A 26,184-nucleotide genomic window follows, 5' to 3' on the forward strand; every position below is an offset into this window, starting at 1 on the left:
CAAGGGTGAAACTCAGCAGGTTCTGACCAGTTCTGGAGAACCGGTAGCAGAAATGTTGAGTAGTTTGGAGAACTGGTAAATACCACCTCTGACTGGCCCTGCCCCCATCTATTCCCTGCCTCCCGAGTCCCAGCTGATCAGGAGGAAATGGGGATTTTGCAGTGTCCTTCCAAAAGTGATCTCTTGGTCTTTGTCGTTTAATTTCCTCCTTCTGCTAGGGGTTGCGACTGATGCAAAAGTGGGTTCGGAGCTGATCAAACTTGTAGCGCTGGATGCTGATATTGGGAACAACAGCCTAGTCTTGTACAGCATTCTGGGAATTCGGTACATCAAGCAACAGTCAAATGATTCTGACGAGGTGGCCAACATTTTCAGCATTGGTAAGGTTGACAGTGAGTTGCTCAGATATCATCTGAATAGTTTAGGTTACATTCCTGAATGTTGCATGCATAAACTTCACTTGCCCAGATATAGGATGCTAATAGAAGCATGACCATTCAGTCAACTACAGATAGTCCTCCACTTGCGACCACAAGTGACCCCAAAATTTCTGTTGCTACGTGAGACAGTTGTTAGGTGAGTTTTGCCCCATTTTACAACCTTTCTATCCACAGCTGTTAAAGCGAATCCTTGCAGTTGTTAGTAACACTGTTGTTATGTGAATCTGGTTTCCCCATTGACTTTGCTTGACAGAAGGTTGCAAAAGGCAATCGCATGACCCCGGGATACTGCAACTGTCATAAATATGAACCAGTTGCCAAGCATCTGAATTTTTAGCATGTAACCATGAGGCTGCTCATGGTTGTGAAAAACAGTTATAAGTCACCTTTTTCAGTGCTGTTGTAACTTTGGACAATCACTAAACAAACTGTTGTAAGGCAAAGACTACCCGTATCTATTTTGAAGCTTCCTGAGACCTCAGCGGCTGTTTCATACTAATATTTGAAGAGTTAACACAGTTGTTATATAGAGCACATCTTGCATGAGAGACATTATGATCTATTTTGGGTGTTGGATGGAAACCAGGGAAGTTTCAATATGATGCTGTATTGAGATAAGGAAATTCAACTGCTAACTTTGAACCAATCACTGTTTCTCAGCTTACTTGATCTCATTTAGCTGTGATATTATGATAAAATTGAAGTCTAGAACTCCTGAAGGAAAAACTGGGTATCAACCTAACAAATAAATGTGGGTTTGGTGCATCTTTTGTTGAAGTCACACTGAATTGTTAAAGGTTTTCTTCAAAACATAAAATAATCCAAACTTTTAAGTAAAGGGGATGAAAGCAATATTTTCAGCATTCATATTTCCCAAGAGTTAATCTGGTTAATGGATATACCTATTTACTATACTGACACAATGCTTAAATAGTAACCAAATAGGCCAAATTTATACAAGATGATAAAACATCAATCAGACCAAGGCTGACACTAACCAAGTTTTGTTGTGGTCCACCGGCGGCCTGCAGAGCTGGCAGCAGAGTCAGTGAGGAGGTTGGGGAGCAACATAGGCCGGTCCTGGAGTCTGGGGAAGGCTCGGACAAGGGCTCTGTATCTGAGGCAGAGAGGGGGCCAGTTATGTGCAGCCTCCGGAGTCTGACATCAGCAAGGCAGAGGAACAGGGGGACCCTATTCACAGGGTGTGCATGTGCAGAGCTGCCAGAAGGCAAGAACAGTTAAGATAAAAGGGGCAACTTGGGAGTAAGGCTTGGAGATGATTGGCCCCTCCCATAAGACATAAAAGAGGAGCAAACGGATGTGAGCTTTGCAGGAAGCAACTTTTGTTCGTTCTGGTCGGTTTAAACTCTGAAGCTCTGTCTGAAGCTCTGACTCTGTGCTCCATTTGGCCTTGCAAAACTAATTGGCAATTAGGTCTTTGGCAGCATTTCAAGGGAGATAAAGGTGGGGGCTTATCAGCCTTATCCTGAAATATTGTGGCAGACTTCTGTCGGACTCTTCTTCACAGACTGGTTGTGAATCATTATGGGCTGTGAATGGACATAATTCACAGCTGTTTAAATAAAAAAAGGATTTTGGGGACTAAGCGTGTGATTTTTACTGTCTCAGGAAGCCTAGGTCAGAACAAGTTTTCAATGTTGCACAAGTCCACCTGTGATGAATTTACTTGACCTGGCTAAAAAGGCCGTCCAAACAGAGCCTCCAAAACTTGTCTTTCTGTTTCACATTTGTTTAAATATATCTTGGTTGGACAAAGGTAAGAACTTATGTTCAGTTAATTTTAGAATGCAGCAGCTAATATCTTATTGTTTCATGTATAACTATGAGCTCTCTTTAGATGTCATTATTTTAAAATGCAATTGCAAGATTGTATGCTTTATCTTTCACCCTTCTTTGAAAAGATTTCTTGCTCTTAGAAATGTTGAGTCCAAATATGTTGGCAAATTCTAAACTTGGAGTCTATTGTTGACTCTTCTTAAAGGTAACCTAGATGGAATTCTTCGAACTTTTGATCTGTTCACTGCTTACAACCCTGGCTACTTTGTGGTGGATGTCATGGCTTCTGATCTGGCTGGCCACAATGACACTACAGTTGTGGGAATTTACATCCTGAGAGACGACCAACGGGTAAAGATAATAATCAATGAGATCCCCGATCAAGTACGGCAGTTTGAGGAGGAATTCATCAGCCTCTTGTCCAACATAACAGGGGCCATTGTCAATACAGATGATGTGCAGGTATGTTTCATGTTAATGGAACATATGAATTTTCTACCCTGTTTCCCCAAAAATAAGACCTCTCCGAATAATAAGCCCAATTGGGCTTTTTGAGAGCATGCACTAAAATAAGCCCTCCCTGAAAACATTGCAACACAGCAGCTGCCATGAGGTGACCACGCTCGCCGCCTCCTGCACCTCAAAAATAATAAGACCTTCCTGAAAATAAGGCCATGCACTTATTTCGGAGGTCAAAAGAAAATAAGACCCTGTCTTATTTTCAGGGAAACGTAACAATTTGTGCTTTTGATCCTTGAGCTAAAGGAAAACAAAACCTTTGCCAATTGTCTGGATTTTTTTCCCCTCTTCATCCTATAGTTCCATGTTGATAAAAAAGGCCGTGTGAATTTTGCCCAGACAGAATTGCTGATCCATGTGGTAAACCGGGAGACCAACAGGATACTTGATGTAGAAAGGTAAGCATTCTAACTTGATATACCTTGATAAACAGATCCCGAATTAGTTGATCTTGCGCCAACATGGGCAGTCTCTTCTGATTGTAAGAAACATTTAATCGAATCACTTTTCAGATGAGACAGCTATTTTCAAAACCCATTACTGCTATTATGGTTGTTAATACTATGCACAAAACCTCTTGAATTTAGCTGACTCTAAATTCCCTGCTGATTATAGATGGCAAATCAAATCAAATAACACATTGATTATTCACTCTATTTTTCTCTTTTACAACTTAATAAAATGCTTTTGAAGCCTATTGTCTTGAACCTTAAAGAACAGGGATGGGCAACTATGGCCCCTTTATGACCTGTGGACTTCAAATCCCAGAATTCCTGAGCCAACCATGGAACTGTGGGAGTTGAAGTCCACAGGTCATAAAGGAGCCATAGTTGCCCATTCCTGTGATAAAGTATACATATAGGGTAGTGAAATTCATTTTTTTTACTACCGGTTCTGTGGGCGTGGCTTGGTGGGCGAGGCAAGGGAAGGAATACTGCAAAATCTCCATTCCCACCCCACTCCAGGGAAAGGATACTGCAAAATCTCCATTCCCACCCCACTCTGGAGCCAGCCAGAGATGGTATTTGCCGTTTCTCTGAATTACTCAAAATTTCTACCGCCGGTTCTCCAGAACCTCCTGAATTTCACCCCTGATATAGGTTATATAGAATATACAGGGAGGAGATGATTAATCATTTGTGTAATAAACTCTTTATTTTATTAGCCTTAATTAATGGTAAAAATTAAGAAATGCTTAATCATCTTTTCAGAGTCATACAGATGATTGATGAGAATAAAGAACAGCTAAAAAATCTCTTCCGAAATTACAATGTTTTAGATGTTCAACCAGCCATCACAACTCGAGCTTCAGAGGACTTGTCAACACTGCAGGTAAGTTTGAGGCTACCTTCTTTTACATCTTAAGCATAATTCACTTCCAGATGTTCCAGATACTTTTTGACTATATTGTAAGCCCATTATAGTTGAGAAACTTCCATTCTTCCTTTAATGACATGTTCTATACATCATAATGAACTTTTTTATTCTTTGTTTTCTACTCTCACATAAGAAACTGTTTATCACAACTAGTGCTAGACTTTACCTGGCAGCAATTAAAACCAGGGGTTAAAAAGATAATTAAGGGTTTCAAACATGGTGAACTCACTGATTCCTCTATTTTAACTTTCCCTTGGGTTTTTAATTTCCTTGGTACTTTATCATTTTAGATTTTTACTAAACAATCTATGCCAGGGGTGTCCAAACTTGGGAACTTTAAGACTTGTGGACTTCAACTCCCAGAATTCCCCAGCCAGCCATGCTGGCTGGGGAATTCTGGGAGTTGAAGTCCACAAGTCTTAAAGTTCCCAAGTTTGGACACCCCTGATCTATGCCCTATTGGGTCATCATTTCAGAGATATTTCCTGACCTAAGCCAGGGGTGGGTTGCTGCAGGCATTACTGCAGTTCGGTGCATGTGCAATTTTGTGCGCTCGTGCTCACTATTTATTTGCCCATAAATAGTTCTGCGCATGGGCAGGACGTTAAAAAAGGGGGGGAAAAGCATACCCCACAAATCAGGAAACCGGTTCGGAGGTATGGCAGGCCTGGGTCACTGCCGGTTCCAGCGATCCAGGCTGGCAAACCCCTACTGGTTCGGCCGAACCGGTCCAAACCGGTAGGAACCCAGCTCTGACCTAACTATAGAAACAGAATGATTATGGGTGGGCAAAAAACAGTAGGAGCAGGAGCAACTTCTGATTTCCTGCCAGCTTCCCCAATGAGTTTCCTTATTGGAAGTTGGCAGAAATCATTGAAAATCTTCTTCCCTCCCTCCCACCCTTCCATCCTTTCTTCCCTCCCACCTCCTTCCTTCCCCATCTCCTTCCCTATCGTTCTGCCGTTCCCTTTCTCCCTCCATTCCCTTCCCTTTTCAGCAAGCAGGTAAGTAGCTGCTACTAGACAGGGGAGGCAGCAAGGAATTGTAAGGCTGACTGGGATATTGTTACAGTCCCCATCAGTAGCACTGAAGCAGCCACAATCTCTCCAGATTTCATTCTCTCAGAAGTCATGAATCCCGGATTTTGGAAAGATTGTATAAGTTAGTCCATTTGAGGTATCTTGGTTATTGCCCTATGTTTCACCCTTTCATCCCGGTAAAGATTATAACAATGATATAGTTATAATAGTATAAAGATAAACATGTTGGTCAATTACTCTAATGAACCCAAACTGTATCCTCCATCAAAATTTCAGAAACAATATTGAGATAATTGCATTATTGTATTACTAGTGTCCTAAAAGTCACATATCTTTAGGGTGAAGAAGCTAGAAAATATACAGCTTTGAATGCTAATGAAAGCTAATAAAAGCAGGGCTATCTTAATGCATGGGCCTGATGGGCACTTGCCTGTGGACCACATGGACACCGATTTTGTTGGAAGTGCCAATAAAATAAATATATGTTTAATTTTAGCAACCATTTACATTTTTATTCCTGTATGTAGTTGTCATAGGGGCCCCAGTACACTGCTTTGCCCGAGGCCCATAATACTGTTAAGACGGCCCTGAATAAGATAGATAGATAGATGATAGATAGATAGATAGATAGATAGATAGATAGATAGATAGATAGATAGATAGATGATAGATGGAGAGATAGAGAGATAGAGAGATAGAGAGATAGAGATAGAGATAGGTAGATATAGATATAGGTAGGTAGATATAGATATGAGGTATCATCTTTATACATGAAACGTTTATACCTGCAGGTCTAACCGCATTTGTATTCCAGTAGACAGAATCAAAGAGAGAAGACGGTTAGATGAAGCAGTTCACATAGATTAATGGAATCTGGCACCAAATGATTAATTGGCCATACATTATGTTTCTCTTTCCCTCAGTGCCTTGAACATGAGCACATCTTGGAAGTATGATACCCTCCAGTCAGGGCCATAAGGCAGGTGAAGTTTGATGGCCAAGAATTTTTCTAGAAATTCCACTCCCCGCTACAATGGTTTGCTTTGTTTTTTGTTTTTTGTTTTTTTTCCCCTGTTTCTTGTCATTTCTAGATGGCAATAATCATTCTGGCTATTCTCCTCTTCCTGGCAGCCATGTTGTTCATCCTCATGAATTGGTACTACAGAACTGCGTGAGTAGCCATCTGTCCCTGGATGGCAGAATATTTCAAATACCCTAGTCAAATGACACCAAATAATAATAATAATAATAATAATAATAATGATAATGATGATGATGATGATGATGATGATGATGATGATGATGATGATGATAATAATAATAATAATAATAATAATAATAATAATAATAATAATAATAATAATAATAATGCCAAATGCAGACTCTGCAAAGAAGTTGATGAAACTGTTGACCACATACTCAGACTGATTATAAATTGCGGCACAATTCAGTAGCACAAATGATCCACTGGAATTTGTGCAAAAATTATAATATTAAAAGAACAACAAACTGGTGGGAACATAAGCCTGAAAAAGTCACCGAAAATCAGATGGTCAAGATCCTGTGGGATTTTCGTATACAAACAGACAAAATGCTAGCGCATAACACACCAGACATCACACTGGTTGAGAAAAATAAGGTTACAATCATAGACATCACAATACCAGGTGATAGCAGGGTCGAGGAGAAGGAACATGAAAAAGTCGCGAAATACCAGGACTTAAAAATTGAAATTCAACAATTATGGCACAAACCAGCAGTGGTAATTCCAGTGGTAATCGGCACACTGGGTGCTATTCCAAAAGCACTGGAATTACATTTAAAACAGTTAAAACTTGACAAAACTTGACACCATCAGTCAAATGCAAAAAGCTGCACTGCTTGGATCTGCACGTATATTACGAAAATACGTTACGGCGTCCTAGGCCCCTGGGTGGGGCCCGACTAGTAATCAATGCCAAATCCGGCAAAACAACTGGCCGCTGTGATACAATCGTATAATAATAATAATAGTAGTAGTAGTAGTAGTAGTAGTAGTAGTAGTAGTAGTAGTAGTAGTAACGATAATAACAGAAGAGCAACTTAAAGTGTTCTCAGAGTAAAGCCAGGACTGTCTCTTGGGTATTGTAAGAAAATCAATATGGCAGCCACATTTCACATAACCAATAGGAGGAACTACAATTATTGCATTGTGGCCATGTTTTTAATCATGTTTTCAGGACATTCTTGAGTAAAACTATTTAGAGTTGCTTTTTGAACGCTCTAACCTTGAAATAGTAGTTTTTAGTATTCTAGTCACAAATACTATCCCAGTCTTTTACCAAATAAGAGGCTAAATAAGATTGAAGCCTACAAAAGTTGATAGCTTTAGCTACGGCTCTCTGAAACAGGGTCATTACCGTAGCTGGATAAAGTTTGTGCAGCTGGAGAAAATCTGCAGATGTTGTGTTGATCTGCCCATGATTTTAAAATGGTGGCTTTTTGAGGAGCTGAGGTGCTAGACTGGGACTAAACTGGGACACCATGAATTCTCATCCTCTTAAGCACAGAAACTGTTTGAGTGACTTTGGGTCAGTTGTTCCCCCTCAACTCAGCCCATCTCAGAGAACGGCTGTTGTGGGCAAAATAGGGGGAAGAAACATGATGTAGACCACCATGAGTTGTGTATAATAAGATACACATCTTCTAAATAAACCAATAAGTAAATAAGGACAGTCTTAGCTAAAAAATCTGCCTACTAGTAACAAAAGTTTTGTCCTTTTCTATTTGGGAAAAGAGCAGTGGGTGAGAAGCTTGATCTAATTCATGTAAAGCTTACGAAGAAATATCATGATATTTATATTCTTGCCCATGCCAGTTGATTACTACTTTTAATTTTTTTTTGCAGACACAAAAGAAAATTGAAAGCAATTGTGGCTGGTTCCGCAGGTAAATAATATTCAAATTTTGTTTTTTCATTGTGGGGGAAAATGCTAATCATTGGATGTCATCATTCATAACGCCGACTTATAAAAGGCTCCCACACTGTATCTCTCTTAAGATTTATTAAGCATTGTTTTTTCAACATTATGTAATTAGAAGGTAAATTAAGTAAAGAATGTTCACAGCAATCTATAAAGTGTTGAAATATCCAGTAATCCTTCAAAAGGCTAACACAGAATTAGATTCTACTCATCAGAAATCCACTGTAAAGATTCAATAACTTATTCTTTGTTGATGTTATTTTCATATTTATTGGATAGACAATAGAGAAAACACAAGAATGTAACAATTGGCACTAATATCACCTAGGTCAGTGGTCGGCAAGCCGCGGCTCGCGAGCCACAAGCGGCTCTTTACACATTTTAATGCGGCTCTTCTGTGTGCCAGATTATTATCCTCCCTAATCATTGTGGATCGAAAAGAAAAAAGGGAAAGGGGCGCTTGTTTTGAAGCGCCTGCTCCCCTCCCTCCTCTCGGGCACTTCAAAACAAGCGCCCCTTTCCCTTTTTTCTTTTCGATCCACAATGATTAGGGAGGATCCTGAAGTCGGGCGGGGACAAGAAGCGAGGAGGCAGAAAAAGAAACGGAGGCTAAGGAGCTTCCCCCCCGCCCACTCCCAGCAAAAATCTAACCAGGGAGCCGGGCGGGCAGTAGCAAATTAGCCGATCACGCCGCGGGGGGGGGGGGGGAAGCTCCTTGGCCTCCGTCTCTTTTTCTCCCTCCTCGCTTCCTGGGGCTCCACCAATGGGGGAGCAAGGCCCGCCCAGCGCCAGGCTTTGGGCTAACACAGAGGTCTGCAAAGTTGGCTGTTTTAAGACTGGTGGACTTCAATTCTCAGAATTCTGGGAGTTGAAGTCCACCAGTCTTAAGAGCCAATTTTGCAGATCCCTGGGCTAATATGATTGATGCCCTTGGTGGACTTCAATTCTGGGAGTTGAAGTCCACAAGTCTTCAAGCTGTCAGGTTTGAAGACCCTGGTTTTTTTTTTTTCTAAAGGGTTGGGGGTGCGAGGGTCTTGCAACTTGACAGCTTTAAGACTTGCATGCTTCAATGCCAGAGTTCCTGAGCCAACATGACTGGAGGAGGAATTCTGGGAGTTGAAGTCCACAAGTCTTAAGGCTGTCAGGTTTGAAGACCCCTGGGGGTTTTTTTCTAAAGGGTTAGGGGTGCAAGGGTCTTGCAACTTGACAGCTTTAAGACTTGCATGCTTCAAATGCCAGAGTTTATTGAAACTAAAAACAGTGTACCATCCTATGTATTTTCGGTTTTAAAAATGTGGCTCTCAAAATAAATTTCAATCGTGGTTTTTGCGAGATTTGGCTCAGTTGAAAAAAAAGGTTGCCCACCACTGACCTAGGTGGACTAAAGTTGCACATTTCAGATTGAACTGTTAGTTTGGAAGTAACGTCAATCTGTAAAATTTTCTTTGACATTCTAAGAACTGGCTGGAAAAAAATTCACTGGTAAATTTTCAGTGATATGAATCTACTTTTAAAATCATACTCCAGAAAGGCCGTATTAAAAGAGACAAAACTCTAAACTAATTGACATAAATTATGCTTGGTAAATTCAACACATTCTGTTTTGCAGGTAACCGAGATTTCATGGACATCATGGATATGCCAAACACAAACAAATATTCCTTTGATGGGTAAGTTCAGATTTCAGAAACAAGGGGCCCAATTTAGTTCTAACCTTAGACATATCACATAGAAATAAATTCAACTAAAAACTTATCAGGTTAATTTTTCATGTCTGGACAAGATTTAAAGGTTTCACACAGGACTATTTTATGTATGATATGATTGGAGATTCAGGTGTCATGGAACGGAATCCATTCCCAGTTAAAGTAATGCCTCCTTCATGAATACTCTGGGAAAGAAAGACCCAGTTGGAAGATATGACTCTTGTTCTCAATCAGCTGCCAGAGTCCTGCATCTCCATTAAATTTAGGGGTCCATTAATTGTGTAGCTTGCCCTGTTTGAGAAGGGATTGAAGCAGAACACTTTGCAAATAATAATGTTGAGTTTGTTGAGAAAACCCTACCTTTGCCTCTGATTGTAGATCATTAAGCTACTATTTGTCCAATTTCATCTGTAACATAAGCAGCCATGGCAGGTATTTGGTAACACTACCCACAGTAAATCTTCCAGCCAAAGAAATGAAACATATGTCAAGTGACTTGTCATATTTAAGATTGTTCTCAAAAATCAATCTGTCCAGAGGTGGATTGCTCCCAGTTCAGCCCTGTTCAGTCAAACTGGTTGTGGCGGTAGTGGGAGGCTCCACGCAGAAGTGTCGCGCACGCACGGACCAGTAGTAAAACCGGTATAAACCCACCACTGTCTCCGTCCCTCTCCCCACCCCAGAGGTGGTATTCAGCAGGTTCTCACCAGTTCTGGAGAACCGATAGCGGAAATTTTGAGTAGTTTGGAGAACCGGTAAATACCACCTCTGACTGGCCCCATCCCCATCTATTCTCTGCCTCCTGAGTCCCAGCTGATCGGGAGGAAATGGGGATATTGCAGTATCCTTCCCCTGCCACACCCACCAACCCACATCATGTACTTTTAATACTAAACTGTATAACAAAATAACAGAGTTGGAAGGGACCTTGGAAGTCTTCTAGTCCAACCCCCTGCTGAAGCAGGAGACCCTATACCATTTCAGACAAGTAACTGTCCATTCTCTTGTCCCAAAGGTGCTTTTTCAAGAGGCAACTGGATCTTCTGGTTATTCTTTGAAGATGTTTGACTTCTCATCCAAGAAATATCTTCAAAGAAAAACCAGAAAGTCCAGTTGCCTCTTGAAAAAGCATCTTTGGGACAACCATGACTTCGATGATTTAGAATCTCCATAGACATGTCCATTCTCTTCTTTAAAAACTCCAGTGATGAAGCACCCACAACTTCTGAAGGCAAACTTTTCCTCTGGTTAATTGTTCTCACTGTTAGGAAATTTCTCCTGAATTCCAATTTCCTTGATTAGTTTCATCCATTGTTTCTTATCTTACCTTCTGGTGCTTTGGAAAATAGCTTGACTCCCTCTTCTTTGTGGCTGCTCCTCACATATTGGAACACTGCTATCATGCCACCCCTTAGTTCTTTTTTTTCACTAGACACACCAATTCTCTTCATATATCGCTACATATATTTGTTTATTCTCTTTCAAAACCCTGTTTTACTGCTGTGTTCTTCTAAACAGTCTTCAAAGTTGGCTACAGTTTCATTCTAGGCTTCATCTATCCCTGACAGAGCAAACCCTGTGTGGCTGGACCCATTCTGCAGAAATCTGGAATTGGCAGCACAAGCTGAACACGAAGATGACCTACCTGAGAACCTGAGTGAAATCACAGACTTATGGAATAGTCCAACCAGGACCCATGTGAGATGATAGCTGCTTAGTATCAGGGTTTTAAAAACCGCCAGCCTAATGGCCTAACTCTGTCAAAAGTAGCAACAGTAGGCAGGGGTGGGCTTCAAAAATTGCAGCAACGGGTTCACTTCCCTGCTGCTGGGTGGGCGTGGCCACGGTGGGTATGGCCTAGTCAGCCTCCTGCACCATGGCGGAGGGGAGAGCGGGTTCACCCTGCCCGGGCTCCGGAAGCTTTTTGCGAGCCTCCGGGAGGGCAAAAACTGCTTCCCCACGTTCCGGAAGCCTTCTGTAGGCTGGAAACAAGCCCATTTCTGGACTTCTGGAACCTCGGTTAGGCCCATTTATCCCCCTCCTCAAGCCCTGCACTTACCTGGCATGATGAACGGGCTGCGTGGAGACTCCTGGGAGGGGCAAGATGGGCGGGGCCAGCCAGGGATGGCATTAAGGAGTTCATCAAAATGGGCAGAATCCTAGCTAGAGGATTGCCCGAACCCGTTCGAACCCCCCAGCAGCCCACCCCTGATAGTAGGGGAAAATTGGATTAATGTGATCATGAATACCTGCGGGGAACAAGGAGGAGCAATGTGTGACATGACTATGCACCTCCCAATTGTTTTGTACTTGTGTAACTCGTTGAAGACAACTACAGAAGTGGGAATACTTTCATTAAGGTGTTATTTTGCACATTTCACCCTTTAAACCAATACAATACAATACAATACAATACAATACAATACAATACAATACAATACAATACTAGAGTTGGAAGGGACCTTGGAGGCCTTCTAGTCCAACCCCCTGCCTAGGCAGGAAACCCTATACCAGTGATGGCGAACCTATGGCACGTGTGCCACAAGTGGCACGCGGAGCCATTTGTCAGGGCACGCGAGGCGCTGCCCTGTCAGCTGGCCAGCGCGCATGCGCACGCTGGCCAGCTGATTTCACCTTTTTAAAAGCTATTTTTCGCCTTCCCCAGGCTCCAGACGCTTTATAGGAGCCTGGGGAGGGCGAAAAGATCCTCCCCCGCCCCCCCGGAGGCTTCAGGAACCGTCCGGAGGCTTCCCTGAAGCCTTTGGAACGCTTAAAACCACCCTCCGAGCAAACCGGAAGCCACTTCCGGTTTGCTCGGATGGTGGTTTTAAGCATTCCGAAGGCTTCAGGGAAGCCTCCGGACGGTCCCTGAAGCCTCCGGAGGGCCTCCGGGGGTGCGGGGGAGGCTCTTTTCGCCCTCCCCAGGCTCCTATAAAGCCTCTGGAGCCTGGGGAGGGTGAAAAAAGCATGTAAAATGGGGGGGGGTTGCACGTTGTGCGTGCATGCGCACTGGGGGGGTTGCACGTTGCATTATGGGTGTGGCACGCCCACACACGACCCCCTTGCGCTCCCCCCACTTGTGGCACGCGAGCCAAAAAAGGTTCGCCATCGCTGCCCTATACCGTTTCAGACAGATGGCTATCCAACATCTTCTTAAAGACTTCCAGTGTTGGGGCATTCATAACTTCTGGAGGCAAGCTGTTCCACTGATTAATTGTTCTGTCAGGAAATTTCTCCTCAGTTCTAAGTTGCTTCTCTCCTTGATTAGTTTCCACCCATTGCTTCTTGTTCTGCCCTCAGGTGCCTTGGAGAATAGTTTGACTCCCTCTTCTTTGTGGCAACCCCTGAGATATTGGAACAATGCTATCATGTCTCCCCTTGTCCTTCTTTCTCTTAAGCTAAACATACCCAGTTCCTGCAACCGTTCTTCATATGTTTTAGTCTCCAGTCCCCTAATCATCTTTGTTGCTCTTCTCTGCACTCTTTCTAGAGTCTCCACATCTTTTTTACATCGTGGCGACCAGAACTGAATGCAGTATTCCAAGTGTGGCCTTACCAAGGCATTATAAAGTGGTATTAACACTTCATGTGATCTTGATTCTATCCCTCTGTTGATGCAGCCTAGAACTGTGTTGGCTTTTTTGGCAGCTGCTGCACACTGCTGGCTCATATTTAAATGGTTGTCCACTAGGACTCCAAGATCGCTGGCTGAGGAATTCTGGGACTTGAAGTCCAGACATCTTCAAGTTGCCACGGTTGAGAAACACTGCTTTAAACAAAAACTCTACTTTCTGCAGAAAGTCAAAATGGATAGTAAACAAATGCTTTTTTTTTTTTTTTTACAATTATGCTATGATTTCGTGCAATTTAAATTGCCTTTCCAGGTCAAACTTCACTATCCTGTTATGTCAGGATATTTGTTACAATGTCTGTGAGCCTAAATCCTGGTAACCAAAGCAGAAGGTTTTTTTTTTTTTAGCTTAAAACTAGGGTGGTAGCTTTAGTTCTGCTTCAAATTGCTAAGGTTGGAAATAATAAAAGTTGACTGTGAGGTAATATATTGCTGTATTTGCTGGGGAGCCCAGCACCTCCTTTATTTTTATGTAATTTTACTCAACTTGCTGCAGGTATCCTTAATAATTAATTTGACCAAGAGAGTTGGCCACTAGAAAGCAAAAATGATTTACATGGAAAAGTTTCTAACAGTTATGGAATTGAATAGAATTTCTGAGAAAAATCCATTTCCTTCAGGCCTTGTTGAGGCCACAGAAGTTCTTCTAAGTTTCTTCTTTTTAGGGAACCTTTGGGCGAGGCCCTTCAGCTTCCAAGCCAGAAGAAGATCGCTATCTGAGGGCAGCTATTCAGGAGTACGATAATATTGCAAAGCTAGGCCAGATCATGAGAGAAGGGCCTATCAAGGTGGGTATCTATGCCATCAATGTCCTTGACATCGTAATCTTCAGCTTTCTAGCAAATATCATCTGCTGCCACATAGGCTGCTAGCAATTTTTGCTTAAAAAGTCACAGGAGAATATTTTTTTAAAAAATAAATTGACTCTTTGGCGTATGTTTAGTACAGAACTTTTGAATGTCCATCCAGAATCCTATTTAATGCAGGGACATGCGATTGGAAAGCATTTCTTCCAAATCTGAGGTGGTCTTCAGATAATTGTTTCCACTATTTTAAAAAAAAAATCTGAGGGAAAATATCCATCGGGCTTTAGAAAAGTGGTGCAGTTCAGCCAGTTCTATTCGGTTCGGGCGAACTGGTAGCGGTGGCGGATGGGAGGCTCCGCCCACCCACCCGGATGTCATCACATCCCATTTTTGACGCTCCGCGCATGCACAGAAGGTCCTGCGCATGCGTGGAGGTAGCGGGCGCCCTCACATTTGTGAACTGCTAACAAAGGTGAGTTGATTTCACCCCTGGTTTAGAGGAACGTCTCATGAGGGTTCCCTAGGACGGTTAATTTCAGGTCCAGTCCAAAAGAGTCCAGTATAATGTCTCCCATTGCCCATTCCTTCCCTCCCTCCAGGCGTCTCTTTTAAAGGTAGTCTTGGACGACTACATGCGGCTGAAAAGACTGCTTGCTGAGCGGATGGTGCATAAAGCCACCACCAGCCACGGGGACCAGTCCTCAGTCTCTGAGGTAGAATCTGTGTGTGCATGGGGTTCAAGAAAATGTTTGCAGTGCCCACTGGGTTGGAGTGTCTGTCTTTCAGAGCTAAATCCTTCTGGACCTATGATATGGTGCTAGTTTTCTCTGGAGTTCTAAGTTTCCAAGAGCAAAGGTTTGCCAAATATTAACTTTGGTTATTTCTATTCTATTGAAGACCGGAGTTCTTAACACTCTTCATTTGAACAGGTGAAATATTCTTTTCCTTGGGGTTTTGTGTGTCTTTTGATACCATTGGTTACCACACTCTCCAGAGTTTTTTGCCTGCCAAGAAATTAAGAATTTCTTAATTCCCCCCCTTCTCTCACTATGACAATGTTGGGAGTTGACAATATGTTGATTTCCATCCTGGTCTTTTTTTTTTCTTTTTCTAGTTGATACAGAATGATCTGGATGAAGAGGAGGAGGAACCAAGGAGCCCTAGTCAAGGGAGTCTTCGCTTTCGGCATCAGCAGCCTATTGAGCTCAAGGGACCTGATGGCATCCATGTGGTCCATGGTAGCACAGGCACACTCCTCACCTCGGACCTCAACAGCCTTCCTGAGGATGACCAGAAAATACTAGCTCGCTCCTTAGAGACACTGACTGCTGAAGGTGGGTCCTACTGTGACAGAAACGCTCGTACGGAGTCTGCCAAATCCACCCCTATGCACAAGATGAGAGAAGTGATCATGGAGAGCCCACTGGAGATCACGGAGTTATGACTAGAAGTGGCGTCACTGGTGTAGCCCTCCAAGGGATCCTGGGCCTACACAGACTCCTGAAGGAGGAGTACAGACTAAAGGACAAGAGAAGAGAAGAGGGCAGGGTCACCAATGCCAGGCCACCGCCTGTTCCAGAGTCAGTCTGATCAAGATAAGACATTCCTTTGTTCTGACAGTCCTGAAGAGCTTAGCTCCAGGGATGGAGGCTCTCAGGACCAGATGCTCAAAGATTTGACTCGCTCTCTTAATTTTGTTTTTCAGATATAAAGTGTTTCAAAAAAAAAAGCTGTGGGAGGCCCTGGGATATAAGCTTAAAGCTAGAATTGCAATAATCATGGTGCCATGTTCCATCAGTAGGGTCAACAAGGCTCTATATAACAGGTTCTCGACTGGATCAATGTCTTCTCCCCACCCTGATAGCAGGGAGTGATGACTACCAACTGAATGCAGCTAAGATGATTCTACGATGTTCCATTTGATCTCACACACAATAGCTGTGTGATAAACTTCAGGAAGCTCCATAAATCTGTTCAGCATTACTCCGTGTTGTCATATCTCCCGAAAAAGAAACCTGAAGCCATGTTTTCATTTTGCTGGCTTACAAAAATATTTCAGCAACCAAACAGAGTGACTAATTAAGGTTCTGAATGTCAGAGTGTTGGTGTGTAATTTTTTTCTTCTTCTTTTATTTCAAACAATGATGTGTTGAGAGTTTTTGGAATGGTCTGTTAAAGGAACCAGAAATACATTACACATGAATTTGGTTAATCTGTGTGTCCTTTTTTCCATCCCAAATGTCATGTTAACCATTTTGTTATAGGTTTCATAATTACTTTAGACTGAATGCACACACTCCAGCAGAAAAATCAGAATTATATTTGCATTCATCAATGAAGTAACAGATTCCTAAGACTACCAAGGAAGGGTATTTAAAGTGTATTTTTTGGAGTATAAGACACACCTTTCTCCCCCCAAAAAAGGATGAAAATCTGGGTGCCTCTTATACACTGAATACAGCATTTATGGCCTCCCGAAACACCACCCCCTTTGCAAAAATGGTCATGCATAGCCTTTAGGAGGCTTATAGAGTAATCCTGAGGGCTGGGGAAGGCAAAAATGAGTGAAAAGCAGGCCATTTTTTGCTCGTTTTTGCCCCCACAGTCCCCAGGAGCACTCTATAAGCCTCCTAAAAGCTATGCACAGCCATTTTTTTGACAGAAAGCAGGGGCGTTTTCACAAAAAAACAGGCCGTTTTTGGGAGGTTTGCAGAATGCAAAAACTTTTTTAAAATTTGCCTCTTCAAAATCTTGGTGCGTTTTATACTCCAAAAAATATGGTCTTTTACCTGATATTTATATGAATCAATTTAGCAAAAGTTAAGATAATAGAAGAACAACAACTCCATAGGCCTAAAAGCAAAGTTTGAAGAGAAGCATGACAAACTGGAAGATGATCTAATGCATAAAAAATAGCCATAGGTGTTCAAGAGTAGACTGTTCTGTTTGCTGGAATTTGCAGGCAAAAAATGTTATTTATCATTCATATATAGGAATTGCATTCATATAACATTTGGCTACTATCACCAGCCTTTGCACCATAGCTGTTTATTGAAATGTCAGTTTTACTATGTCTTATTGGCTGAAATGGCTGCTGTCTTGGATTATTACATGTAAATTTGCAATCTCAACAACTGGTAGAACATAGGAGGTTGGAAGTTGTACCTCGTCACAGGAAGCTTCTAATTGCCATTAAATAGCAACATGCAATGGTGCATTGCATATGCACTTGCTTATCAGGATTTTCAGCCACAGCTGTCAAGCATACATTTCCTGCTGAAGTAGCAAAGTATCTTCTTTAGCTTCTAACTCTTTATTATCCTGTTTCCCTGAAAATAAGACCCAGCCAAAAAATAAACCCTAGCATGGTTTTTCAGGAGGCTCATAATATAAGCCCTACCCCCAAAATAAAACCCAGTTAAGATCCTCAGCCAGACAGATGCATTTAGTACCGTATTTCCCTGAAAATAAGACCTAACCGGAAAATAAGTCCTGATGCGTTTTTTTGAGCAAAAATTAATATGACCCAGTCTTATTTTCGGGGAAACACGGTAGATGCTATCAGTTTTTCCTGAAATGTTAAGATGACTTGAAATAAGCATTCAAAAATCAAAAGCAGTATTCTCAAGCTGCTGAATTGTGGGTTTCTTATTATATAAGTTCAGGTGGCTCCAGCACTATAAATTTGCATAAACCAAGAACTATTTGTGACAGAACTCACCTGTTCATTACAGATGTGCTTTCTCCAGATGTTGATCTGGAGGGGAAAGGGGAGGTATTGTTACTACACACACACACACACACACACACATATGTATACCTATAGGGACGTGGTGGTTCAGTGGCTAAGATGCTAAGCTTGTCGATCAGAAAGGTCAGCAGTTTGGCGGTTTGAATCCCTAGCCACGTAATGGAGTGAGCTCCCATTACTTGCCTTAGCTTCTGGCAACATAGCAATTCGAAAGCACATAAAAATGCAAATAGAAAAATAGGGACGACCTTTGGTGGGAAGGTAACAGTACTCTGTGCGCCTTTGGCATTTAATCATATCAGCCACATGACCACGGAGACGTCTTTGGACAGCACTGGCTCTTTGGCTTTGAAACGGAGATGAGCATCACCTCCTAGAGTCAGGAACAACTAGCACATATGTGTGAGGGGAACCTTTACCTTTAGTAATACCTACAAATAATTTGCTTCTAAAACATTTGCCCTAAGATAGGAGTTCAATGGCAGCAAATACTTGCCTCACTTCATTGTCATCCCTAAATTCTAATCATCCATTCAAAAGATTGTGCTTGAGTCATACCAATGTAACCATATACAGTAACTAATAGTCCAAAAAGATGCTTTTTCAAGAGGGAATTGGACTTTCTGTTTTTCTTTGAAGATGTTTTGCTTCTCATCCAGTCAGAGCTGAAGAAGCTTCTTGGCTGAGAAGCGAAGCTTCTTCAAAGAAAAAACAGAAAGTCCAGTTGCTTCCTGAAAAAGCATCTTTGGGACAACCGTAACCCAGATGACTGAGAATCTCCATAAATATATCTAATAATACCTAAATCCTACGTTTCCTACGTCTACCAACACCATGACTTTTCCCACTTGTTCAGCTCTTGGATCACATAGCACAATTTAATGTTGACTTCTTTTTTGTTTTAATTTGTCTGTGAAATATAATGGAAGAGATGAAACTAAAGGAAAGGTTTACATTTTACATTCTGTTTTGCTGTTATTTGTGCCCGATATTGTTTGGATTCAGAGAGTTCTGCAGAAAGGGAGTTTTGGTGGGAATGATTATTTTCACTTTGGTGTAACCTGAAAAGGCAAACCTACTTTCTATTCAAATAAGATAGATGAGATATAGCTAGTCCTAAAAAAAAAAATTTTTTTGTGACCGTTCAAAGTTACAACAGCACTGAAAAAAGTGACTTATGACCATTTTTCACAATTACGACCAGTGTAGCATCCCCATGGTCACATGATCAAATTTCAGATGCTTGTCAACTGACTCACATTTATGACCATTGCAGTGTCCTGGAGTCATGTGATCAGCTTTGGCGACCTTCTGACAAGCAAAATCAATGGGGAAGTCAGATTCATTTAGCAACGATGTTAGTAACTTAACAAAGGATTTACTTAACAACTGTGGCAAGAAAAGTCGTAAAATGGGGCAAACTCAACAAATGTTCACTTGGCATTACAAATTTTGGGCTTAATTGTGATCAGAGGTTGAGGACTACCTGCGTATAGATGATATAGATGATAGATAGATAGATAGATAGATAGATAGATAGATAGATAGATAGATAGATAGATAGATAGATAGATGATAGATAGATGATAGATAGATGATAGATAGATAGATAGATAGATAGATAGATAGATAGATAGATAGATAGATAGATAGATAGATAGATAGATAGATATAGATAGCTAAGTGAGATAGATAAAAAGAATAAAGATAGATATGGACAGATGGACAGACAGACAGATGAGAGAGATAACAAATGTTTCAGTGTTTACCAAAAATATGGCATTTCTACAACTTCGAGATATTTGTTTGACCAGTGAAAACATTTGAAAGAGTTGTGGAACAATGCAATTGCATTTGACCACATAGAGATGGAGAGGATCTCCAATGCTCCCCATTTGTCAGGCCAGAGGTGGATTCCTACCGGTTCAGACTGGTTCGGTAGAACCAGTAGTAAAAATCGAGACTGGCTCTCCAAACTGGTAATACCGGCAGGCTGGCCATGCCCCGAATCGGTACCCTGGTCGCTGCTCGTGTCCACTAGATGGCAAGCTGACTGGAGCTGGGAAGTGGCTGGCTGGCAAAGAAGCCTCTTAGCCGCCTCTTTGAGTGCCAGAGAATCACAGGCTTCTTTTCCATCCAGCCGCTGCCACAGGGCGCCAAAAAGTCCTCCAGCCAGTGAGAAGAAAGCTGCACATGCACGAAGATGGTGGCAGTGACCAGAGATCTTTTTAGAAAGCCTCTCGGTTTTCAAGTTCAGCAGCAGGCTCAGGCCCTTCACAGGGTCGCTTTTCTCCACACCCAAGAAAGATCAAAAGGCACGGAGCAGCAGCCTTTAAGGACAAAGCCAGCATAGCCACCTAGAGGTAACAAAATGAACCACTGAGGGAAGGAGCCCCTCCCCCCGAAGCTGCCAGCTTTGCAGCCCCCCCCCCATTCCCCGCAGTTTGGAGCTCCAAGCGGAAGAGGTCCTCGTCTGTTGCGAAGAAGCGGTAGCTCTGGGTGCGCCACACCCACTTCATTCTCTTTGAGAGCCCCTTTGTAAACAAGGAGGACTTGCTCTTGGCAAATGCTGGCGGGCGAGGGCTTTTGGACCAGCCCACTCCTGGTCTTCCTCTGCAATATACAGGCTGAATGTGAAGCAGAAGAAGAAACAGGAAAAGGAGTTTGGAGGGAGATGGCAGGTATGCACAGCCCTCTGGATCTCTAGCAAGAACAATCTGTGACCGGCCTAGAGGGGGAAAAACCCCAAAAGACTTGAGAGAGGCAGTACGTCCCCAGTTCTCCGAAGAGCAGTCGGAAAGAGTCCCAGAGAGGTCATTTTTGCCTTCCCCCATCCTCCAGAAGCATTCTGCAGACTTCAGCAGGGCTGGGAGAAGGCAAAAAATGCCTGCATTTTTGCAAAAAAAGGGACATTTTTGGCCCAAAACGGAAACATTTTTGCTTTCCCCCAGCCTCCAGAAGTACTCTGCAGGCTTCGGCAGGGCTGGAAAAAGGCAAAAATGCCTCCTTTTTTTGCAAAAACGGGGGCGTTTTTGCCTTCCCCCAGCCCTGCTGAAGCCTGCAGAGTGTTCTTGGGGGCCAGGGAGGACAGAAACTATATTTTCTTACTGAGTAGTTGGCAGGTGCTCCCTTAGCTCTGGCGAGACTGGAGCGCCCCGCCACCCCAGTCAAAACTTCGCCATCGTTTTGGTGGCCATGGCTTGGTGAGGGGGTCATGTGACTGAGTGTGCATGTGATGTCAAGTTGGCCATGCCCACTCAGTCACATGCCCCATGTAGCCACGCCCACCAAACCGGTAGTAAACATTTTTGAAACCCACCCCTGTCTCAACGCTCCCCAATTGTCAAGCACAGCACCGACTGTCATGTGGGTCACTGGTTCAGAAGCTAGGATTCGGGGAGTGATGGCTTTTACTCACAATGGGAATGGGAGTTCTGGGGATTGAAGTCCATGTGCCTTAAAGTTGCCAAGCTAGGGAAATCCTGTTCTAAAGGAACCTGGTAGATATCGGATTTTTGAAACAACTGAACCATCTTTTCAAAAGGCACAATTGTTTTAATGACTCAAGGAGAGAAGCTTTATTCATGGGCTCATGGTAGTACAAAGTCCCTCTTTCAAATGCCTTGTACCCCAACTTACCACTTACATGCCAATGTTTCTATAGTTACAAGTTGTCATCAAAGCCAATTGCTTCAAAACCTCTCTTTCATTGTGTGTTGCATAAGATCGAGACAAAGCATCTATCCATTAATTAGGCAAAGGCTTGGGTAATCCCCCCCGAACAGCTTTTCGCCCTAAAACCTGCAGAATTCTAAGTGAAAGCTTTGCTTCCTTCATTCACTCATTAGCATCCCATGATATTATAAAAGAATCAGATCTTGCACTTATTCCAGGAAAGTGGATAAGAACTGCAGCTTTAATTAACAGAACGCAGAACACAGAATTATTCAGACCTGGGAAAGATTTGCATACAGATGGTTACTTCTACACACACAAGTAAAGGGTTTTTATTGCTTTTCATATGCCTAGATAAGTCTTCATCATAACAAATTTTGATGGTCATCGTAATGCTCAACTGTACCTTCTGAACTAGTGTGAATCACCTTCAGGTTTATGCTATTACAAAAGGATTAGGGTGTGAACAATATTGATAGCAATATCAGGCAGGAAATCCATATACTGCCAGTCTAAATATCTGTTCCTATTGGCTTCTCTGGGATGTGAAGAAGTGGCATTTTTCTGTTTTTTTCCTCTACAAGTTTTGAGTAAATTATTTTATTTGTATCAAAGGACTGCAAATCTATTGAACAAGGGTGATTTGATCTGGTCCATGGAGCTGCCCTGAAAACAGCATAACACCAGTCTCTGCCAGTGAAAATGGAGCACCGTTGGCAGTGGCGGCAGCCTCCGGCAGCCCTCTGCCAACAAGAACAGAGTTCAGGAGCACTGCCCCCACCCCCCAAGCTCCAGTGATGTGCAGTCAGGTGAGGCAAGTGAGGCACAGCCTCACCACTCTCATCATGAAAAAAAAAATTAAAAGGAAAAAGCTGAGCTAGTTGCTGCCTCACCGTGGATGACTCTGCTTAACCTCACTGGTGCTCTCCCTCCCCAAGTGTAGTGACTTCCTCCCCAGGCCCCCATTCATTTCTCTCTCACACACACGCAGCTGGATAAAACTATATAAAAATCTAGCCCAGCTTCACTCATTACAAGTTTGAAAAGGCAACATGGCTCCACCTGCAATCAAACTACACTTGGGGAGGGAGAGCACAAGCAAGCACTGAGGAGACCACAGGAGGAGGCAGGAAGCCAGGCAAAGAGCCATGCTGTAGTACACACACTTTCCCCCAACCTCTTTCTTTTGGAAGGCTCGGCTCGGCTCCCCTCCGGCTTCTCTGCCTCTCCTCTCACCCCAGCCTGCCAGCAGGAGGTGGTGGGTGGGCTTTATTGTGTTCCAGGCATTTCCCACCCAGACAGCAGGCTGCATTTGCAATGGTGGAGGTGTTTGGGAAAGGCAGCAGGGGAATGGGGGCGGGGGATGGCAGAGGAGCTGCTTTCAAGCCACTGGAAAAGATATCCAATCCAACTTTTGTGGGGGGGGGGTTGTTTGAGAGTGAGTGAGAGAGGGAAGGGGTAGGAGAGATAGTCCAATCCAACTTCTCTGTGTGTGTGTGTGTGTGTTTGAGAGAGGGGGAGGAAGGGAGAGAGGGAGGAAGGAGGGGAAGGAGAAGAAAAAGAAAAAGAAAGAAGGAGCAAAGGAGAAAAACAAATGCTGTCGCTTTAAATCGGAACTGAGCATGCCTGGCTGTGGAATTCTGGGAGTTGAAGTCCACAAGTCTAAAAATATTTGAAACCCAGCACTGTGTCAGTGCCTCACCAGTCATAAACCTCACCGCACGTCACTGCCAAGCTCTGTTTTCGCTGGCAGAGGGCTAGCAAAACAAACTAAAAACAAAACAAAAGGAGTAACGTTTCCCCTTTTGCATTTGAGCATGCAAGAAGGGACAGGGAAGGAGAAAGGGAAAGAAGAAAGACAAAGAAAAAGAAGGGAAGATGGGAAGAGAGCAAGGAAGGAAAAATAATGAAAGATGGGAAGAAAGGAGAAGGAAGAAGGAAGGAAAAAGAAGAGAAAGAAGGGAGGGAGGCAGCGAGGGGATTATGATGAGAGGGAGGGAGGGTCTGATGGAAGTCCCGCCTTAGCACTTGGCCACCATAGGAGCCCCTGACATGAGTGATGTTGATCTGGGCACGCCTATACCGGCCACATCCACCCCAGCCCCCTCAATGAAACCGAAGAAATGGTTTTTCAAGATAAATTTTTTATCAAATTTATACAACCACCAATCTCACAAGAAGTTAATCCAACATATGCATTGGTTCAAGGATCAAGATTTTATTTAGCATCCAATCTGAAAATATACAGGGTTTGTAAAGGTACTGTTGCCAATTATAGATAGTCAATATCAAATAGATCAACATATATTTATCATTTTTTTCCAGCTGATAAAATGTGCATAAGCATCGAAGGGAAAGCCTCATGGCTTTATTCTACATTTCAAGCATAACTATAAGGTTTAGCATTTACATTATTTTAACTCAGAGCTTCTTGAGAAAAAGTAGCAAAGATGTTCCTTGACATTTTTTTTAAAGAACAAATCTTTTAAAAAGATTTTTAAAGGTCCTTTGCGCACCATTGGTGCAACACCTTTTCATATCCACTATCTTTGCAGGGGTTGTTGCTTCCAATCTGTTTTGATCACCAGCATCCTAAAGCATTTCCCCACTTAGTGCAGGGAAATCTCCAAAATGCAACATAGCTATTCACTTGAAAATCCCAGCATAAAATACCTATTCTGGTTATTTTGACTATATGGTTGTTTTACCTTCCTAAAATTGGTTATTGCTATTATAAACACAATCCCAAGGAATTCTTAATCCTTCCACCCTCCTCTTCTCAACTACATTGCTTTCTCACCAGAGCTCAAAACAAAACAAAAAATATGATTCAGAACTTGATCAGCAAAGGAAACGGTGGTCTCCTTTGGTGACTGAGAACTTAAGGTGGGAAAGGAAGATGGGCTTCTGCCAAGATTCAGATTTTTCACCCAAATCATGTTTCAAGATGTACTCAATGAACATCACAGCCAACGTTCTTCCACTGCTAGGACCTCCTCCTCTAGTTCCACATGTGGCGTTTGCAGTATTCGGTGGCCTACAGAGAAAGGAGAGGACAGCTGTTTTCAATTCATGTCACAACTGGCCATAAGGAAAGGTTGAGAACCTGGAGGCACAGCAAACTCCTGAACTTTAAGAGGCATTTGTCAACTTGTCTCGGTTTTAAATCCATTTTCAATCAAAGTTGAAGATCCCCATTGGAGTAGCCTATAGGTAGTCCTCGACTTACAGCAATTTGTATAGTAAGCATCCGAAGTTACAACAGCCCTGAAAAAAGTGACTGTTTTTCAGAATTAGGACCATTTATTTTCTTTTATCAACATATAAACATGCACACACACACACACACAAAGTAGCACTAGAATGGAATTCCTCCGATTAAGTACGGTTAGTCCTCAACTTACAACACTTTGTTTTCGGACCGTTCAAAGTTACAACGCCACTAAAAAATATGACTTATGGCCGTTTTTCAAAGTTACGACCTTTGCAGCATCTCCACTGTCACACGATCAAAATTCAGGTGCTTGGCAACTGACTCATATTTATGACCGTTGGAATGTCCCAGGGTCATGTGATTTCCCCTATTGCGACCTTCTGACAAGCAAAAACAATGGGGAAATCGGACTCACTTAACAACCATGTTACTAACTTAACAACTGCAGTGATTCATTTAAGAGCTGTGGCAAGAAAGGTTGTAAACTGGGGGCAAAGCTCACTTAACAAAGGTCTCTCTTAGCAATGGAAATTTTGGACTCAATTGTGGTTGTAAGTTGAAAACGACCTGTATTCTAGTGATATTTTCTTGGAAGAATGAATGAGACTTATTCAGACTTCAATGAAACGTCACCCACATCTAAGCATTTCTACCCAAGAAGTTGCTTCTGGCAACTCTGACAGACCCATCTTTTTAAATATGTCTATGAATGTAAAATAAAGTTACTTTTCAAACAAGGGAATTGGTTCGTAGACATAGAAATGTATTTGCAATTTGACCTCTTGTAGTGAAAGAACTAGCAATAGTTCTTAGACTTATATACCGCTTCATAGTGCTTTTACAGCCCTCTCTAAGCGGTTTACAGAGTCAGCCTATTTGCCCCCAACAATCTGGGGTCCTCATTTTACCCACCTCGGAAGGATGGAAGGCTGAGCCAACCTTGAGCCTGGTGAGATTCGAACTGCCAAATTGCAGTCAGCAGAAGTAGCCTGCAGTACTGCACTCTAACAACTGCGCCACCAGGGCTCATAACTAGGAAAGCTATTTTGGACAAAAAGAAAGATTCTGTGTTTCATCAATGATCCCTTGCTTGGCACCTTATTGGTGGATCCATAGGATTGTGTGTCAAGAAAGTGACAGTGAGTTTAAGAGAATATTACTAGTCCAGAAACTCTACAAATGAATTCTGCTGCAAACTTTTTTTTTAAAAAAAAATCTATGCATATGATCTTATTCTCTCAGTTTTTCTTTCTTTCATCCTTCCA

General features: G+C 42.5%; 2 protein-coding genes across 2 annotated transcripts in view; one reads left to right on the forward strand and one right to left on the reverse strand.

Moving 5' to 3' along the window:
- Positions 1-16,480, forward strand: part of CDH23 (cadherin related 23) — a 677,284-nt gene extending 660,804 nt beyond the window's left edge. Inside the window, exons 58-68 of the mRNA XM_081954507.1 lie at positions 219-380; positions 2,443-2,699; positions 3,057-3,154; positions 3,968-4,088; positions 6,265-6,344; positions 8,061-8,101; positions 9,746-9,806; positions 11,411-11,540; positions 14,139-14,261; positions 14,879-14,992; positions 15,394-16,480. Coding sequence (XP_081810633.1) covers positions 219-380; positions 2,443-2,699; positions 3,057-3,154; positions 3,968-4,088; positions 6,265-6,344; positions 8,061-8,101; positions 9,746-9,806; positions 11,411-11,540; positions 14,139-14,261; positions 14,879-14,992; positions 15,394-15,723 — 1,517 coding nt within the window. The 3' untranslated portion in view covers positions 15,724-16,480. The remainder of the gene's footprint in view (positions 1-218; positions 381-2,442; positions 2,700-3,056; positions 3,155-3,967; positions 4,089-6,264; positions 6,345-8,060; positions 8,102-9,745; positions 9,807-11,410; positions 11,541-14,138; positions 14,262-14,878; positions 14,993-15,393) is intronic.
- A 7,419-nt stretch (positions 16,481-23,899) lies between these two features.
- Positions 23,900-26,184, reverse strand: part of LOC309392673 (prosaposin-like) — a 68,973-nt gene continuing 66,688 nt past the window's right edge. The window contains exon 14 of the mRNA XM_081954101.1: positions 23,900-24,742. Within this exon, the coding sequence (XP_081810227.1) occupies positions 24,707-24,742 (36 nt within the window). The 3' untranslated portion in view covers positions 23,900-24,706. The remainder of the gene's footprint in view (positions 24,743-26,184) is intronic.

The sequence above is a fragment of the Natrix helvetica genome (genome assembly GCF_964273705.1).
Source record: "Natrix helvetica genome assembly, chromosome: 5".
Taxonomy (NCBI): Eukaryota; Metazoa; Chordata; class Lepidosauria; order Squamata; family Natricidae; genus Natrix; species Natrix helvetica.